The sequence below is a fragment of the Apaloderma vittatum genome, unplaced genomic scaffold (genome assembly GCF_000703405.1).
Source record: "Apaloderma vittatum isolate BGI_N311 unplaced genomic scaffold, ASM70340v1 scaffold20700, whole genome shotgun sequence".
Classification (NCBI taxonomy): Eukaryota; Metazoa; Chordata; class Aves; order Trogoniformes; family Trogonidae; genus Apaloderma; species Apaloderma vittatum.
Window position 1 is genome coordinate 6,730 of NW_009693155.1, and position 18,270 is coordinate 24,999.

The window sequence follows — 18,270 nt, forward strand, 5'->3', positions numbered from 1 at the left end:
ATCCAGTTCTGGTGTCCCCACCATAAGAGGGACACGGATCTGCTGGAGCATGTTCAGAGGGGGCCACAAGAATGATCCGGGGGCTGGAGCACCTCTGCTACGAGGACAGGCTGCGGGAGCTGGGATTGTTCAGTCTGGAAAAGAGAAGACTTCGGGGGGACCTAATAGCTGCCTTCCAACACCTGAAGGGAACCTACAGGAAGGCTGGGGAGGGACTCTTTACAAGAGTGTCCACTGATAGGACACGGGGAAATGGGTTTAAGTTGAAGGTGAATAGATTTAGATTGGACCTTAGGAAGAAATTCTTCAGTACGAGGGTGGCAAGACTTTGGAATAAATTACCTAGAAACGTTGTGGCTGCCCCCCCCCTGGGGGGGTTCAAGGCCAGGCTGGGTGGAGGCGTCCCTGCCCATGACAGGAAGTTGGATTAGATGATCTCTAAGGTCCCTTCCAGCCTAGGCCATTCTATGATTCTATGTTTTATTCCTCTTGTATTCAAGGAAACAGGGCTGTGGGTCTGGGTTTTGTTAGTAATGAAACAAATAACTCTTCCCAGTTTCTCACGGTAACATTACGCAAGATCCTGAAAATTCCTCAGGTCAAAAAGAAGTAACATGATGCAAGATTATTTCAGGATAAATTATGCCACTTATGCTGCAGAACTTTTGCAGCATGTATCCTTCACACAGGTACTACAGTGCTGATGGTACTGAAATTTTGCTTTACGGCAGTCCAGTCTTACGGTCTACAGTAAAAGTTTATAAATTGAGAAATTTTCCTCTAGGTGGAAGGATAGAGCAGTCATTTATTCACACAGACTAGTTAAAAAGCACACTGTTAACTAGGAAAAGCAACGGCAGAATTACAGCTTCTCTATATTTTCATGAGTAACAAAGAGCCTTTTATTGTTAGGAGGGACAAAATTCAGACTTACTGTGCATTTGTTCGGCTTCTCTCCTGAATGGACTCTCATGTGAATCAGCAGTTTATAACGGGCATTAAAAGGCTTGTACTTTCGTGGGCACCCTGCCCAGAAGCAAGTGAAGTCCTCTCCCTTCCTCTGGTCTATATGGATCTTCTCTATGTGCTGCACAAGTTCCTCCTGTTGCTCATACAGCACACCACAGTCAACCCAGCGACAGCCATGCTTGCCGTTGAAATCGTCTAGCTCACTATCTTCCTCAAGCAGGGAGCCCGGGGCAGAAGGAGGCAAAGGCAGTGGGTGAACGTGACTGGGGAGGCTGTGTGGAAGTTGGTGCTGGTGAGCATGGTATGGTGGGGGTGGCCCTTGCGGAGGTGGTGGTGGTGGGAGCAAGGGTGGTGGAGGCATGTCAGCTGTATGGTCTGAGAAGTTATCCAGCTGTTCATTTTTCAGGCTGTTGGTGGGTGGCAAGCCATGCTGAATCACCATGTTACCTGTGGCGGCCATCTGCAAGCTGGGTTGCTCAAGCTGCTGCATCCGCTGGTACTCACCAGCCTCACTCTCAATGTACCCTGGGAAGGTGATGCTGCCATTAGCCATGAGAAAGCCTTTCTGGGCAGTTGGAATAGAGCAATTTTGGGGTATACAGCTTCCTCTCACTCCCAGAAAATGTCCATAGACCTCAGGCTGTGGGGAGACATTTGCTGGTGATGTCCTGGAGCTATTCATGTAGGCCACCAGAGAGGTTGGGGATGTACGGATGATTGTATTGAAGTCGATCCCAATGCCATCAGACAGAGGAGACAGAGAGAGTGCTCTCTTTTTGGAACGCGTTGATTGAGACCGGGCTGAGGAATGGCGAGGACTAGAGTAAGGGGAATGCTTATTTTCCATGCCATATAAGTAGGATGGTAACAAGCTAGAGATGCAATTACTGGACACAGAGGTTCCTGATGAAAAATTTAGTAAATCCCCCAGCTCACTGCTGTTCTGTAAACTTTGGTCTGGAGGAATGGAAGGAAGTGTCTTGTACCCTTGCAACCATTCTTGCTTAACACTCAAAGTAGACTGACCTTCTGAGAAGCTTAATGTTGTAGAGGTCAGAGATTCACATGGTAAGAGCGACCTGGAATAAAGGCACAATAAAATAAGCAGTTAGACAGTGGTTCTTCAATCTTCACATGCACTTAAAATTAAGGAAAGACTACACAAGAGAAAAGTTCTATTTTTAGGTACTTTAGCACTCTCAGATAACATACCAGCAGGCATAGACAAGTAATACACATGTAACAAGGTCATTTAGGAAGTCAACTTTAAAATCTCACAATTTTGAAGAAAAGTTGCTGTAAATGTCCTTGATACATCACTGCAGAAATCAATGCAAATTTTTTCATTGACTGTGGTGTAAATAGGTTTGGGCTTCTGAAGTCAAAGCATTATGCTTCTGCCTTGCATGAAACTCATACCAATTTGAATTGACTATTAGTTTTGCAGGCCAAGAATATGAAGAAAACTGTTTAATAAAGAATAAACATTTAACCTGAATGACTTTGCCAGATGCAATGCATACAAATAATATTCTCTACAGAAATACCTCAAGTTTATAAACACAGATGATATGTAACTTTACAAAACAAACAAAATAGATGAATAATGTAGAAGAACTGGTTGAAAAGGTCTATTTAGTTTTGATTTGATGATGTATTTCCTCCAAATCAGCAATCAAAATTTTTCAGAAAAGTGTAACCTTGCTGTTATCATTCATTTTTCACCGAAATATTATGACTCTTTTATGTTGCATATTCTAAGAGTAGCTTAAAAAGAAAACTCATAAGGTCCTAATAATATTGTTCTATACAGAAGGCAGAAAAAGGAAATACAAGAACATCAGGGCCTCTGATTCATAGCTGCAAATGCTGGGTAGAGGCCAAGCAGGTTTATAGCTTTGTTTCCAGTTCACATGGTGGCAGACTTGGGTTTCCTGCCAGACAGTGGTGCTATCGGTATATTAATTTCTATTTCTAAGGGTCTCTAACAGTAAGAAGAACCAGGTATGTATACAGATAAATCTGGAGATCTCACAGATGCAGAAGCCTCTGTAACTTATGTTTCAGGGGTTAATTCCTGGGTTTATTATTTTCACAATAAACTTCTGAAGAAGTATAGAATTTCAATAGTGGATCAAGAACACAGGAAATTTGGTTTACCTCCTAAATCCAAAATGCTCTTTTTAAGGTGAACAAGTCAATCACTGCTTCTTAGGTTCTCACACCAAAAAAAAGGATACACAATACTTCCTCTTATCATACAAAAACTTCAGGAGGTCACAGAATCACAGAATGTTAGGGGTTGGAAGGGACCTCAAAAGATCATCTAGTCCAGCTCCACTGCCAAAGCAGGATCACCTACAGTAGATCGCACAGGAACGCGTCCAGGCATGTTTTGAATGTCTCCAAAGAAGGAGACTCCACAACCTCCCTGGGCAGCTTGTTCCAGTGCTCTGCCACCCTCATTGGGAAAAAGTTTCTCCTAATGTTTTTGTGGAACCTCCTGTGTTCCAGCTTGCAGCCATTGCCCCTTGTCCCATCATTGGACGTCCCTGAAAAGAGCCTGGTTCCATCCTCCTGACACTCACCCTTTCCATATTTATAAACATTAATGAGGTCAGCCCTCAACATCCTCTTCTCCAAGCTAAAGAGACCCAGCTCCTTCAGCCTTTCCTCATCAGGGAGATGTTCCACTTCCTTAATCAACTTTGTGGCTCTGTGTTGTACTCTCTGTAGCAGTTTGCTGTCTCTCTTGAGCTGAGGGGCCCAGAACTGGCCACAATATTCCAGATGTGACCTCACTAGGTCAGAGTAGAGGGGCAGGAGGACCCCCCCCGACCTACTAGCTACTTCCATTTTAATACACCCCAGGATGCCATTGGCCTTCTTGGCCACGAGGGCACATTGCTGGCTCATGGGCATCCTGCTGTCCACCAGGACCCCCAGGTAACTTAAAAAAAAAACAGCTCTAAGTAAACCATGCATGAAATATTTACATTCAATAACCCAAAGGAACTGTCATGTAGGAAACGAACAATGTATTGTTATTTACAAAGGTAAGTTCCTGTAGGCAGTTATTTATAATTATTTCACTTCATGGGTTATATTGCTGCAAACTTCAAATTTCTAAAAAATAAAAAGTATGCACCATAGAGAAAAACAAATAAAACCAAATCTCATCTCTTTCTTGATACAGACATAGTTACACCAAGTACCTTTGAGGAGGCACTGCTACCTGTTTCACTTGTTTCTTTTTTTTAATAGGAAGCAAGTTTTTATGTCTACTCAGGGTAAGTAATATTGTAGTTGTTCCCCAGTGCTGCAAGATTTGCTTATAGACAGTGCTTCAGGAAACACAAATCCATTGGACAGATACATTAAGGCTCATTTGTCTGCACCAGAGTCCTACTGCAGTGACCACAGGATCTGTGGAGATACATGAAACTACTTAATTTAAGAATTGGTAGCAGGCTAAAATTGAGGATGTGCATCCCTCTTGAAACAACATCAGTGATCCAAGGAGAGCAAGAACGGATCCGAAACAATGGCTCTGGAGACCATTTCCAGTGAATATGGCAATATTATTTTGCTTAGTAAATTGACTTTTCACCTCTGAATCTGTGGATTATCTTCCAACTAGGTCAGCAAGGTCGAAAGAATACATGAAAACACTAGCTAAAGCCATTCAGACAAGAGAACTGTATATAGCTTTCCACATTAATTTCTAACCACAGAGGCTAAAGCTGAAAAATTATAGTCTTCGTTATCTTACTCCACTCACCAGATGAGCGCTGCCAGAGTTGCGGGTTTTTTTTCCTAGTACTCACTATTACAGCATTTTCTAACACTTGAGAGTCAACGAACAGGAAGAAAAAAAAATTTGCAATGACTTTGGTGTAAGAGCTGCATGATGAGGCAAGAACACAACCAAGTCACTGCTGACCAGCTGGAGGAGGGGAACTGGTAATCAAGGCTGCCCCTCAGCCCCTTTTTGTCTAGAAAAGAAGCTTGCCACAGGCTGAGGGAGAAAGGGAGCAGTTTGCAGGTGCTATGTCTGTGCACTGAGACATCTCACAGTGAAAATGTAGCTTTCAATATCACCCAACCTTGCTGTGGTGACCTATGGGATAGATGGGCAAATGCTCTGTTCAGACTGGATGTCAGTACAGGGTATTGTTATGGAGGTTATGTTACTCCATCAGGACTTAAATGGCACTTTCACAACAGAGTACTGAAGAAAAGCACAGTTAACAGGCTGACTAAAATTTGCATTGAGAGAAATGAGAAAAATTGGATTGCTATATCAGGTCAATCCTGTGTAAGATTTAGATCTAAAGGGATAATCATTTGTGGGGGGGAAAAAAAGTATTCAGGCTGTTGGGCCTGCTACCAATGGCCTTTTTTAAAGCACATTTCACTGCTGGGTGGTTAAGTCATGTTAACATGCTGTGACTCCAGATACAGAGCCACAGTCTTCAATTGAGCAAGAAAAGTAAGTAAGGTTAGATTTTCCAAGCTAGGCTACAGATACCTATATCCAGAAAATACATTAAGAGGGGTTTTTTTCCAGTTTGATTATTTAAATTCTTATTTTCTCTTTTATAAGTAGGCAAAAAATTATACATCAACCTCACAAGTCTATTTCTGTAATGTAAAGAATTTTAATCAGATTAGTAAGACCAACAAATGTCATTCAAAACACTACTAATGTCTAACACAAAGGGACATGCACACTAGCGAAGCTGAAGAAAAGCTACATTTTAAAGCCTCATAACAGGACAAAAGTAGAAAGTTGCCCCCTAATTTTAAGTATACAATAAGAGTGCAATATTCTGAAGGAGATTGATTCTCACTTTTAAGCCTCTAAATTCAAAAGTATCAAAGACTGTAGCTCCCAAAACAAACGAAATTTCTTTAAAACCCAACCCACACTGTGACTAAGTAGTTTTCTGGGGGAAAATAAATGTACCCAATACGAAAATGAAAAGCCAGTTGTATCAGTGTGCCAGATTCTAAGACAGTATTAATTGGCACCTCTGCTTATTCTAATGTAAACCAGCTTGAACTTGGACCAGACCTTTTACGAACATTTGCAGAAGATTCCTGCAATAACTTTCATTCTCTTTCTGTGGACAGAGTCCACAGGACCAAGCACAACTCAGAAACTTAAACATAAGCATTGAGTAGTAAAAACTATGTTTTCTTATCCTTTTGTGTGGTCTTTTGTTGTACTAGCCAAGAATCACAGAATATCAGGTTGGATGGGACCCCAAGGATCATCTCGTGCAATCTTTATTCACGGTCTAGAAAAAACGACCCAGCACCCTGTCCAGCCAAATCTTAAAAGTGTACAATATTGGGTAATTCACCACTTCTCTGGGGAGACCATTCCAACAGTTGATTGTTCTCATTGTGGAAGAGAATCCTTTGCTTTTTCCTCGGTCCTTTTCTGACTTGTATCAAAGTAAATGGCAATATTACATCTGCTTTCAAGCAGAATAACCACCTACTTTGAAAAGGTTTTTGAGACACTCTCAAAAAACATGGGGAAGGGCCTACCCTTTGTTGTCTATATGCCAAATGCTGCTGTTATCTGTAGCAAAACGGCAACATTTTTTTCTTTCTTCCATCAGTAAAAATCAAGACAAGACGTCTAGGTTTGGATCAACTCAGAAAATAATGTGGTCTGAACTGAGTTGCCAGAACACATTTCATGATGCCCAAGAGATACAATCCAGAGAAGGCACTCAGCCTGTGAAGGATTATGGAGTCAGCTTAGGCAACAAGTTTAGGCAAATGCATTTATTGCTGGAGCAATTAAGGGGGAAATAAAATCCTCACAATCCAAAAAGTTTTTTAACCATCCATGAATTAAAATCTGACTTTAAACTTGTTCTACCCTATAAAGTGGTCAATTTGAGGACAAAGTTGCTGAAATTGACATTCTTTGTGTGACAAACTGATTTTCTAACATCTTCATTGATAAATCATTAAAAGAGACTCTAATGACACTAGAGGCTTGATTCTGCCAGAGTTTCAACTTCAGTTTGCCCTTAGTAAATGTTTGTTTAAAGCAAAAACAAAAGTGTATAACTCAGTACTGACATAGTACACCCAACCACACACTCAGATAAAAATAACAGTGTTTGGAACCATACAGGCACACCTAGAACTTATTAATACTTACCTAAAGATATTTTTATATGATCAGTTTTGTTCTGTCTCAGACACATGTCTATGATTTATTTTTTGCCAGCATCTTAGCACTGAATGGTTTTCCCTGATATGTTTACATAGGAAGCATAACTAATCTTGCAAATTGTCCTGGGGGGCATAGTCTTCACAACTAAGTGACAGTAATGTCACAAAACATCTTGTACTACAAAAAAGCAAGGATTTCTTCAAGTTACATAATGCCACTTTTAAGGATTTCAAGAATGTTCCTTGTCTGGTAGTAAAGTGATATTGTAAAACGTAAATTGTTTTGAGAATAAATACTCTTGTGGCCTTTTGTAAATAAGAACAGTTATATTTCAACTCAGTGGGCAACTGTTGCATGAGTAACATAACTCAAGTGGGAACACAGCTTCTGAAATAACACACCAGAATGTTTTCTCACTGTATGTTTAACTGATATCCAGGGACGTGCTTAACGTATTTGTACCAAGATTGTGAAATAACTATTTTCCCTTCATTCATGTTTGTTTACAATATTCATAGCCATAATCTCAAAAGTTATTTAAGCATTTAAAAATTAGTTAACAAATATTTATCTGTGGTTTAGTAATGTAAAAGGGTAACATTTACATGGAGAGTCCATAGTTTTTACTAAACTACCCATCAGCGCTAAGAAAATGCATAAGTTTTCAGTAACATAAGTCTAACACAGACAAAGCTAACTGCTGGCTCAGTGCAGACTGGTAACAATAGAACTGATTAACTTAATTATGTAAACAAACAATTAGAAAGTAAAGGTATTTGATGAGGAGAGAGAAAAGTTATCAGGGCATTTAAATTTATTTTATCTGGCATCAGTGTTACTTGACAGGTACCAATACAACACTCGTAGCACTATGATAAGCTTAAAATAGGTCACTGTCCCTGAAGACAGAACATGGGGGATATTTCCGTTTTCATTCTCCATAACATTTCCTGTTCTTAGTACAAAGGTATAGTAAAGTGACCACAAAAATCTTTTTCTAACAAAAAACCCCTGTCAAACATAGAAAGCATGTGACTGAGTTTCACTCAAGACTTGAATGATCAGAACAGTATGATCATAGCTGGTGTGAACTAAATCATGCTGTATTAAATTTTCTGTGGCATAATAGAGAATCATTCAGATCATTTTAATCATCAGTAAGGTTACATTTAAATTACAGAAGAATCAAAATCATCTCTTTTTTAAAGTACTGAATACAAAAAAGTAGTTCAGGACCTTGTATCTGAAGAGGAAGCACTCAGGCTGGAAGCATCAACAGGCGTCTGCAAGCTAAGGTTGCACGCTGTTGAAACCTGATGAGCAGGAGGTGAAATAGGTCCCAGCTGTTGAACTGTCATGGGACTGCTGGTGTCTATGACATTGCTGCAGCTGCCTTTTCCAACGGACTTGCACTGGGGTCCATAACCATGACCTCCTAAAAATAAACAAGGAAGGTTAGTATTCATTTCCCATGAGCCCACAAAGAGGCCACAAAACTCACATCACTTTAAAAAGTAGGAAAAGCAGCTGGAGTCGAGTATCTTCATAGGAGGATGAAACCGGGGACCAATACAATTTTTCAAACTTCTCCAAACACAAAAAGCAATATTCCAAAGAGGAATTAATAAACTGTGTGTTGAAGTACACAAACTAAAGACCAGGCATCATAGATAAAACATCACAAAAAACACAGCTGGAAGGGTCTAGGTACAGGAGCAGCCCACAGCTGAGAGACAGCCAAGCCACAAGCCTACCTTTCTTTGAAGAAGGAGGCAACAGAGAACCCAAGGAGGCCACAGGAACACCATTGTGCCTTGAAACCTATCACAGCCCGCAGCTCCCAGTGACTGCAATCCTTTCTACCACTCCTACCACTAGCCAGCCAAAAAACAAGGGGGATGCAGGCATGCATGCAAACTGCAACCCCTGCCATGGTGATGCAGACAGCCTGGGGAGCTTCCACAGGAAGTGAGAGTGACAGCCGGAACCCAGCATTCCTCAGAGGCCTGGGGAGAGGAATTTGAGCTGGATCAAGCAGAAAAGCATTCTAGACTTCCTTTAAAAGGCCACAATCTGCTCTTAATCACTGCTGCCATGACTCAAACTGACGGCAATTACACAGTAGCACGAGATGATTACAGAGAGAGCTGGCAAGTGGGACATATCTGCAAGACACTCTGTGTACTTTCTGTTCTGATTTAGGTTACAGACAGTGATTTACAAGATCTTCTGTATTAAAACACATCAAGATGAAAAAGTTAAAATGCAGGTCATCATATGGAAGTTGTTGACTATCTAGCAAATTCTCATCACAGCTGAAAATTAATAATTAGATGATTCACATTTCTAACTGCTTCCCTATGTTCACGCTTTCCCCAAAGCAGGACTGGGACAAAGAGTGTAAAGTACTTCAATTTAAAACATTTTCTGAATTAAATCTACTTTTGACTTGATTGTCCAATTCATATACTGATATCTCCCAAGGATGTTGAAATAGACTGTGAAATACATTAAGTACTGTGGCCCTCAGTCATAGGAAGAAAATCCAAATCCTTCAATATCCACCAGATCAAATAGGATTATCTTAAAAATTTGCAATTTACCCCCAAAACTGCAGATTATAACTTTTCTATTTTTAAAAAAATAAAAGAACAAATAGATAAGTTTATTGCTGTTTCAGAGGTCTGTGCCTTCTTTTCTAATAATTTTTCTTCTGTTTGACTAATTAGTAATATCTCACATATATTTAAGGAGCATATGCGTGATTCTCAGTCCACTAAGGTCCTAAGTGCTTTATAAATTATACACAGATGTTACAAGCTGATGGTATGATCCACCACCAAAATGTACTCCTTTGGATGAAATACAGCATGCCTTCAAAAAAACTACTTACCATTGCTGCTGCTATAAAACTTAAGGGAAGAACGGAGTGTGTCGATGATAATTCAAGGCTAAGGAAAGAAGAAAGCATCCTGAAATCTAGCTAGAAGGACGGGAAATTTCCAAGGACAAACATGTAAGGAGATCTCGTTGTACTGCACTCAACTCCTTGTGGGTAATAGAAAAAAACTTTTTTAAAATTTGTAGGATTACTGTCTACTCTCACTAAAAAAGTCCAATTAAATCAAAAGAGTAAGAGAAAGCATTTTATTTTCTTCCCTGTGAAGCTGTTTATATTTTGAACTCACTAAAGCTGAATCAGTGTGCTACCCAGCAGTTGCCTTCATAATGCCAGAGTGCTAAAATGAAACCAACCAGCAAAAATTAGGTAAAAAGCAAAGTTGCCCCTGGTAATAACATAAACATTACTCATGTTAGCAAAAGGCTGGGTGGGGTCAAGTTAAAAATTTACAGGACACAGTCACATCATATAAAATACATAATATGTCAATGTGTGTGTTTATATTACATATGTTCAGTTAGCTATTTTTCAGGAAAAGTGTTTTTAGCATGTAGAACCAAAGACTGTCTGCATCAAAGGATGTAAAAGACAGAGAAGCATGCTATAATGCAAAATCTACTGATTTTCACACTGAAATACTGCTGTAATGCTTATAGAGCCTATATATATATATATAAAAGATGTAAACCTATTATTTATCACTGACAAAAGCTATATCACAAAAATGTACCAGATATATACTGATTCTTCCCTGGATGACATCATAATGTCCTTCACTCTTAAGCCTCTTTCAACAAATTTCAAGGGTAACAATAACAGCTACTTTATCACATCCAGGAAATCATGGACTCTGCACTTGTAAGATTTTCACTCAAGGATAGGCAATACGTCAATTCAAACACCAATCTGCAACCATATAGTGAAAATGCTATTTATACATGATTAAACCTGAGCTCTTTGCAACTTACATGTCAGGAAGAAAAATTCCAAATGCAAAAGAAAAGGCAGTAGTGTCAAACTAATACTGTTTAAGTAGAGAATGTTGAATCCTCCATATATCTGGGTTTCCTTCTCAATTATAAGGCCTGCTTTTACCATCTGTGCATAAACAACACCTCAGTGATGCTGCAAATTGGTAAGAGAATTTGTTGTGTAAGGATAAGGATGGAGGCCAAAGACTGTCTGGTCACTGGTTATTGGAAGGAAAAAAATTAGAAAAGGAGTACTTTGGAGAGATTGTATTTCTGGAATGACAGACAATCCAGTCCTGATCAACATTTGCCTGGGCATTTCTCTGATGTAAAAGTGGAAGAAAAAGGTTTTGTTCCTTTTATCATTAACAAAGCTTTGCTCTTATGGGGAAAAAATGGCAATCCTTCCACTTAAAAGGCCAGTGTGAGGGAGAGAGATTATCAGGAAAGAATCTATCATCACCTCCCACTGTGGAAAGAGACCGCAAAGTGAAAAAAGACTACTGCTATGGAAAACAGAGTCATAACATTTTATCTATGGTTTCACACAGGTGTAAATGTGCAAAAAGACCATCTCTGCCTTTCAGGTCACTGAGCGCTGAATAAGTGTGAACTTGCAGAATGACTATATCCCATATCAGCATTTGGCATCAGATACCTGCTGTCCAAGAGGAGGCCTCAGTCCAGGTTTGTTGTACCATTAGAATCACAGAACAGTTTTGGCTGGAAGAGACCTTCAAGATCATTGCATCCCACCTTTGTCCCAGCCCTGTCAATATCACTAAAACATGTCCCTCAGGACATTTATCTGTCTCTTAAACACCTTCAGTGATGGCAACTCAATCACCTCCCTGGGCAGGCTGTTCCAATGCCTGACAACCCCTTCAGTAAAGAAATTCTTCCTAATATCCAACCTGCCCCTCCTCTGGCACAACTTCAGGCCATTTCCCCTCATCCTATCACTTGCTACTAGGGAGAACAGACCAACCCCCGCCTTGCTACAGCCTCCTTCCAGGTAGTTGTAGAGAACAATAAGGTCTCCCCTCAGTCTCCTCCAGGCTAAACAGCCTCAGATGCCTCAGCCATACCTCGTACAACACATGCTCCAAATCCTTTACCAGCTTGGCAGCCACTTCTCTACCCTCTCCAGCACCTCAGAGTCCCTCTTGTAGTGAGGGGCCCGAAACATGACAAAATACTCAAGCTGAGGCCTCACCAAAGCTGAGCACAGGGGCATGATCAACTCCCTGCTCCTGCTGACACCATCATTCCTGACACAGGCCAGGATGCCGTTGGCCTTCTTGGCCACCTGGGCACACTGCTGGCTCATATTCAGCTGCTGCCCATCAACACCCCAGGTCCCTCTCTGCCTGGCAGCTCTCCAGCAAGTTTAGGCTGGACATTAGGAAGAAATTCTTCATGGAAAAGAGTGGTCAGACACTGGAATAGACTGCCTAGGGAGGTGGTTGAGTCGCCATCCCTGGATGTGTTCAAGCGCCGTTTAGATGTGGTGTTGGGTGATATGGTTTAGGGGTGAACTTGTAGTGTAGGGTTAATGGTTGGACTTGATGATCCCAAGGTTCTTTTCCAACCTGAATTGTTCTATGATTCTATGATTCTATAGTTGATTAACATGCAATTTATTTCAAATGAATGTATTACACATAAATCAAAATTGCTCTTTATCATTAACTAACAGTAATGGTTAACAAGTATAAACAGTAAAAATATTTTATGGAACTATATCCATATACTTCCTCATTTGTTAGCTTGCCTATTTTCCTTGTTTATTCTCTATAGCTGGTTAATAGCTAAGCTTCATTCATCCCTGACATGCAAAAAAAAAAAATCACTGTAATCTTCTACAGAACATTCAAAGAATACAGGAAAATACAACTACTTTAATTTCACTTAATTTACACGTAATTTCAGATGAGAAAAATTATCAGATCCCTTGAAACAGTCTGTAAGTGTGTTAAAATAGAGCTTCAGAGGGGAAAAATAAAAGAACGGGAGGAAATTGCCATTTGTCTCTATTAGCATAGGATCAGTCAAAATATTTTTCTATTTGGGAATCTGGGCTTCTTCACACTGGTATCATCTTCTGAGCCCAAGCATTTTCGGGGACACACTAAGGCTTTTAGGTGAACTACACAAAAATTCAGTCAAAATTACATTAGGTATAAGCATTTTTTATATGGCGTGGATCTGGAATTTTTCAGGGTACAAGTAAGTTACCAAACTATGGCTCATAGATTTACCAAATTATGATTTTTATGCAAGTCTTACGAAATACAGCAGTTTCCCAACTTCATGACACCCACACAGACACTATACATAAGTGAAACAGTGGTTCTTGTAGTTTATTTTCTTTAAAAATAAAATCTAAACAAATGCAGGCTTTGTAACTAGAAAATTCCAAAATTAAGATACTAAAACCTCACTGCTTTCAACCTCATGATCTCATGCTTTTCTTAACACTTAAAATTAACAACGCCTTGTTAGTAAGAAATTTCCTCCAAAGCCTCTGGCAGTGTCGACTCTAAACAGCAAGTTAGACAGACCATTAATCTGACTGGTATTGGCTATTCCCATGTTCTTAAATGTTTGCAGAGACTTAATCTTTACAATCAAGAAAAATAATCTGGAGGATATACACTAAACAGAATTATATGACCTCATTGTACTGTGAGAAAATATTATGTATGCACTTTAAAAGCTCTCCATACTTTGAATCTTGGAAAGGCAGTTTCTTCACTATCAGAGTGCACTTGGTCAATTAGCCTAAACTAATTTCCAACGCTATTTGCCTTTCATTGTATGAAGTAATCAAGCATGTTCTTTCAGAAACTCTACTGTGAGACAAAAGAGACTGACAAAGCACAATGAAAAACAATGTCTCCCTTCAAGTGGAACCAAGGTAAAAAAGTATCCAGAAATGACCGGTGAAAACAATACCTCACAGGTGATTAACCTAGCTGGTTTAAAGCAGACAGCAATGAGATCACTTACTTCTACGGAACACTTTAACCACTAAATTTAAACAAATGAAAACAGTGGTTTTGTAATGACTAAACTAAGAATATATTATGAAACAGTCAGGTTCAGGAAACTTCCAGAAGAAACAAGCAGTGTAAAACAAGGATTTTAAATAGGATCTGCATACATGTATAATACCTCATGTTCATTTTGAATCAGTTTTATTTATATCAAGAAGGCCTCCCAATTACTAAAAAGCTATTTTGAAAGCTACTTTGTTTTCTTGTTTTGCATAAAAACTAAGAGGTTATCAGTTAACTACTCGACAGCCCAGTAAATGTTTAACTGAACTGAATATAAATGTTTTAGCTGCAATTGGTAACTCCTTATTTGTTATCAGTGACATTTGATGACTTCTGCTTTTGTCCTTGTTAGGATAATATACAGTATATATTCTTCTGTTGTAGAAAACATACAGGTTTACATCATTGGTTTATGCTACTACTTCTCTGTAGTATTAGTTACTCACACTAGCTTCTGTAAATTTCTATCTATGAAACTTGGCCTGTTTAGCTTGTATTTCTGAAAAATTAATACATTGTGTAAGCCTCATATTCTTCTCAAATAACTAGTATGAATCAAGAGAAACTCCACTGGTATATAAACCTAATAATAACCTGAATAATAGCAAGTGAGAAAAACTCCAAGTTTTATGTTTTAAATTTCAGCATTAGCCAGTTCCTTAGAATACCACTACAATACAGGCAGAGAGAAAATTATTATTTTAATCAAAATGGAAATACACAAATACTTGAAAGAAGCAAGAAAACTGCATTGGAATTAGAAAACCTTCCAGTTCCCGTGCCACTGGGAAATCAGTGTTTGTATCTGACCTAAACAAACTCAGAGCATACATCTGTATGAGAGCACAGGCTGTTATTTCAAGTGACTTGCAAGTGGCATTACTTCAGGGGCAAACCAAAAGATGTTACTGTTAAAACTTCCTCATACGTTATGAATGGTAGGACTCATATGAAGTCTACAGGGAAACACTTTGCCCATTAAATAGTAGTGTTGCACTCAACTGCAAAGTAAGTGGATCAATTCTGGCAATGTTTTTGGAACACTCTTCTGATATCACCTGATTGCAATGCAAAACATGCGACTATGGAGGAGCAATAAGTAAAAACTTTAAAAAATAGTTCTCTGGACTTTGTAACACCTCATTTCCCACAATAACTTCTAGCACTCTTCAACCTCCACTGCACATATGTGCTTTTCTTCACGTTAGAAACAAATGCTTAGCATTTTTTCTGGTAATTCCTGAAGCTTTGTTTCCTCAATTTTAATTAAAAGATGCTCATATCAGATAAATGCTGTTATCTCAATATCCTTAGTGTTTTAGAAAATACCAAGTAGGAGTTTTGCTATCTGTAACCATGGCCACATACAGATCCATTACTGAAAAGACTTCATCGTTCCGCGTACTGAGGCAAGATAACATAGCAATTCAGCGCCGCCCCTCATGTTAATTTCTGATTGATTTCTGCATTCATTGCAGGTTAAGGATGTTGTTAAGAAGCTCCCAGGTCTGGTGAAGCCATCTGATTATTATTCACTTCTGGTAGTGCAGATTGGCAATAATGAGGTAGAAGAGAGACAAACAGAGGCAATGCAAAGAGACTTCAGGGCACCAGGGCAGCTGCTACAAGGATCAAGTGCACAGGTTGTGTTTACCTCAATTCCTTCAATTGCAAGGAAGAATGCCAAGAGGTTCAAAAAAACTCACGAGATTAATACTTGGCTTAAAGGGTGGTGCCAACAGTCCAATTTTGGGTTTTTCAACCATGGGGAGATCTACACAGCACCTGGCCTACTGAGACCAGATGGGGTTCAGATGCCTGTAAGGGGAAAAACAATCCTGGGTCATGAGCTGGCAGGGCTCACTAAGAGATCTTTAAACTAGGTATGAAGGGCAAAGGGGATACAACCATAGCAACTGAAGACAACCCTGGGAAAGACATAACAACATTGGGAATAAAACCATTAGCCCAGCTTAAGTGTAGCCATGCTCCATCAGGAGCTCCAGAAACTTTGTCATGGTCCCAGCTCAAATGCCTTTAGGCGAACAGTCACAGCACGGGCAAAAAATAAGAGGAACTGGAGATGCTTGCATGCTTACAGCACTACGACCTAATCAGCATCGTGGAGACTCCTATTACTGGTGTGTTGGATAAAAAGGACATAAGCTCTTCAGGAAGGACAGATAGGGAAAACAAGGAGGGGGTGTTGCCCTCTTTGTCAGCTGTGAACAGCTAGAATGCATGAAACTCCACTTGGCAAGGGATGATGAAAAGACCAAGTGGCTTTGGGTGACGGTGAAAGAAAGAGTAGGAGACATTACAGTGGGTGTCTGCTACAGACCACTTGACCTGGAGGACCAAGTGGATGAGGCCCTTCACAGACAGATAGGAGTTGCTGCATAACTCTCATTTCTAAAAAGAGAAGAAAAGAAAACCCAGGGTCGCACTCAAAGAGTTGTGATCAGTGGCTCCATGTTCACGTGGAGACTAAGTGACAAGTGGAGTTCCTCAGGGGTCTGTTCTGGGTCCAGTGCTGTTCAACATCTTTGTCAGAGCCATGGACAATGGCATCAAGTGCACCCTCAGCAAGTTTGCCGATGACACCAACTGTGTGGTGCGGTGGACTCATGGAGGGAAGAGATGCCATCCAGAGGGACCTTGATAGGCTTGAGAAATGGGCCACTGCAAACTGCAGGAGCTTCAACAAGTCAAAATGCAAGGTCCTGCACCTGGGTCAGGCCAATCCCAGGCACAAATACAAACTGGGTACAGAGTGGGTTGAAAGTAGCCCTGAAGAGAAGAACATAGGGGTGTTGATAGATGAGAAGCTCAACATGAGCCGGCAGTGCGCTCATGCAGCCCAGAAGGCCAACCGCATCCTGGAACGTATCAAGAGAAGTGTTGCCAGTAGGTCGAGAGAGGTGATTTTCCCTCTTTACTCTGCTCTTGTCAGACCCCACCTTGAATACTGTGTCCAGTTCTGGTGTCCCCACTGTCAGAGGGACATAGATCTGCTGGAACGAGTCCAGAGAAGGGCCAAAAAGATGATCTAGAGGCTAGAGGACCTCTGCTATGAGGACAGGCTGAGGAAGGTGGGATTGTTAAGCCTGGAGAAGAGAAGACTCTGGGGGGACCTCACACCTGCCTTCCAATACCTGAAACGCACCTACAGAAAGGCTGGGGAGGGATTTTTTACAAGAGTGTCCAGAGATAGGACAAGGGGAAATGGATCTAAATTGAAGAAGAATAGGTTTAGATTGGATCTTAGGAAGAAATTATTCAGTACAAGGGTGGCAAGACTCTGGAATAAATTGACCAGAGACGTTGTGGATGCCGCCTCCCTGGAGATGTTCAAGGCCAGGTTGGATGAGGCCTTGAGCAAGCTAGTCTAGTTAACGGTGTCCGCCCATGGCAGGGAGGCTGGATTAGTTGATCTCCAAGTTCCCTTCCAACCTAAGACATTCTATGATTCATTAGACTATTAAATAACACAGAGGCAGCCTTCCTTGTGTACACCTTACACTCGCTCTCCTGTCAGCCTGGTGGAATAAGCAGTGCCTAATGCTGGGAAAAACAAAAAGCAGACCTTCCTTCCTCCATGCCCCAGGCAAAGAGGAGATTTTTGGTCTCCTTTGGAAACTGAGACATACGGATGTGAGCTCCATCCAGCAGACCACTACAAGTAAAACAGGTTTAAGACACGTTAACTCCAGTGACCTATAACAACTTGCCCCTAGTAGGACCTCCCATCAACTGTCCATGAGTCCTTAGCAGAGGACAGAAGAGCAAGGAGGTTGCTTTCTCCCTTCAGCATGCACCAGGTCTCAGTCTTTGCACCACAATGCATAAGTGCCACACTGTATTGCATGTCATGATCCAGCAGGAGACATCTGCTCAGCAAAAAAACATACAATAAAGGTTCTGTTCAGTGTTAAACTGTAATCCCATGCAAGGCTCTCTTTCTAGGTCTTTACAGACGATTCAGGGTATTTGACCACTGTTTCTCAGCAAAGTATCCTTCCTCTTTTAAGAGAGTGAAATGCACAACCAGGCAAAAAGAATAAATGACAACCTGTTGAACAGTTATACTATTTAAGAACAGGTATTAAATGTTATCATGGAAAGAACTGCAGGAACCAGCTCTTGCCACATGCAAGCAGGAAT

The 18,270-nt window shown here is 40.4% G+C and overlaps 1 protein-coding gene across 1 annotated transcript in view; it reads right to left on the reverse strand.

The window, feature by feature from the left end:
- Nucleotides 1-934: 934 nt before the first annotated feature.
- The window catches only part of GLIS3 (GLIS family zinc finger 3), a gene marked incomplete at its 3' end in the record, with an annotated part of 39,376 nt that continues 22,040 nt past the window's right edge, over nt 935-18,270 (reverse strand). The window contains exons 2-3 of the mRNA XM_009878128.1: nt 8,408-8,606; nt 935-2,048 (exon numbers count right to left, since the gene is read on the reverse strand). Of these exons, the coding sequence (XP_009876430.1) occupies nt 935-2,048; nt 8,408-8,606 (1,313 nt within the window). The remainder of the gene's footprint in view (nt 2,049-8,407; nt 8,607-18,270) is intronic.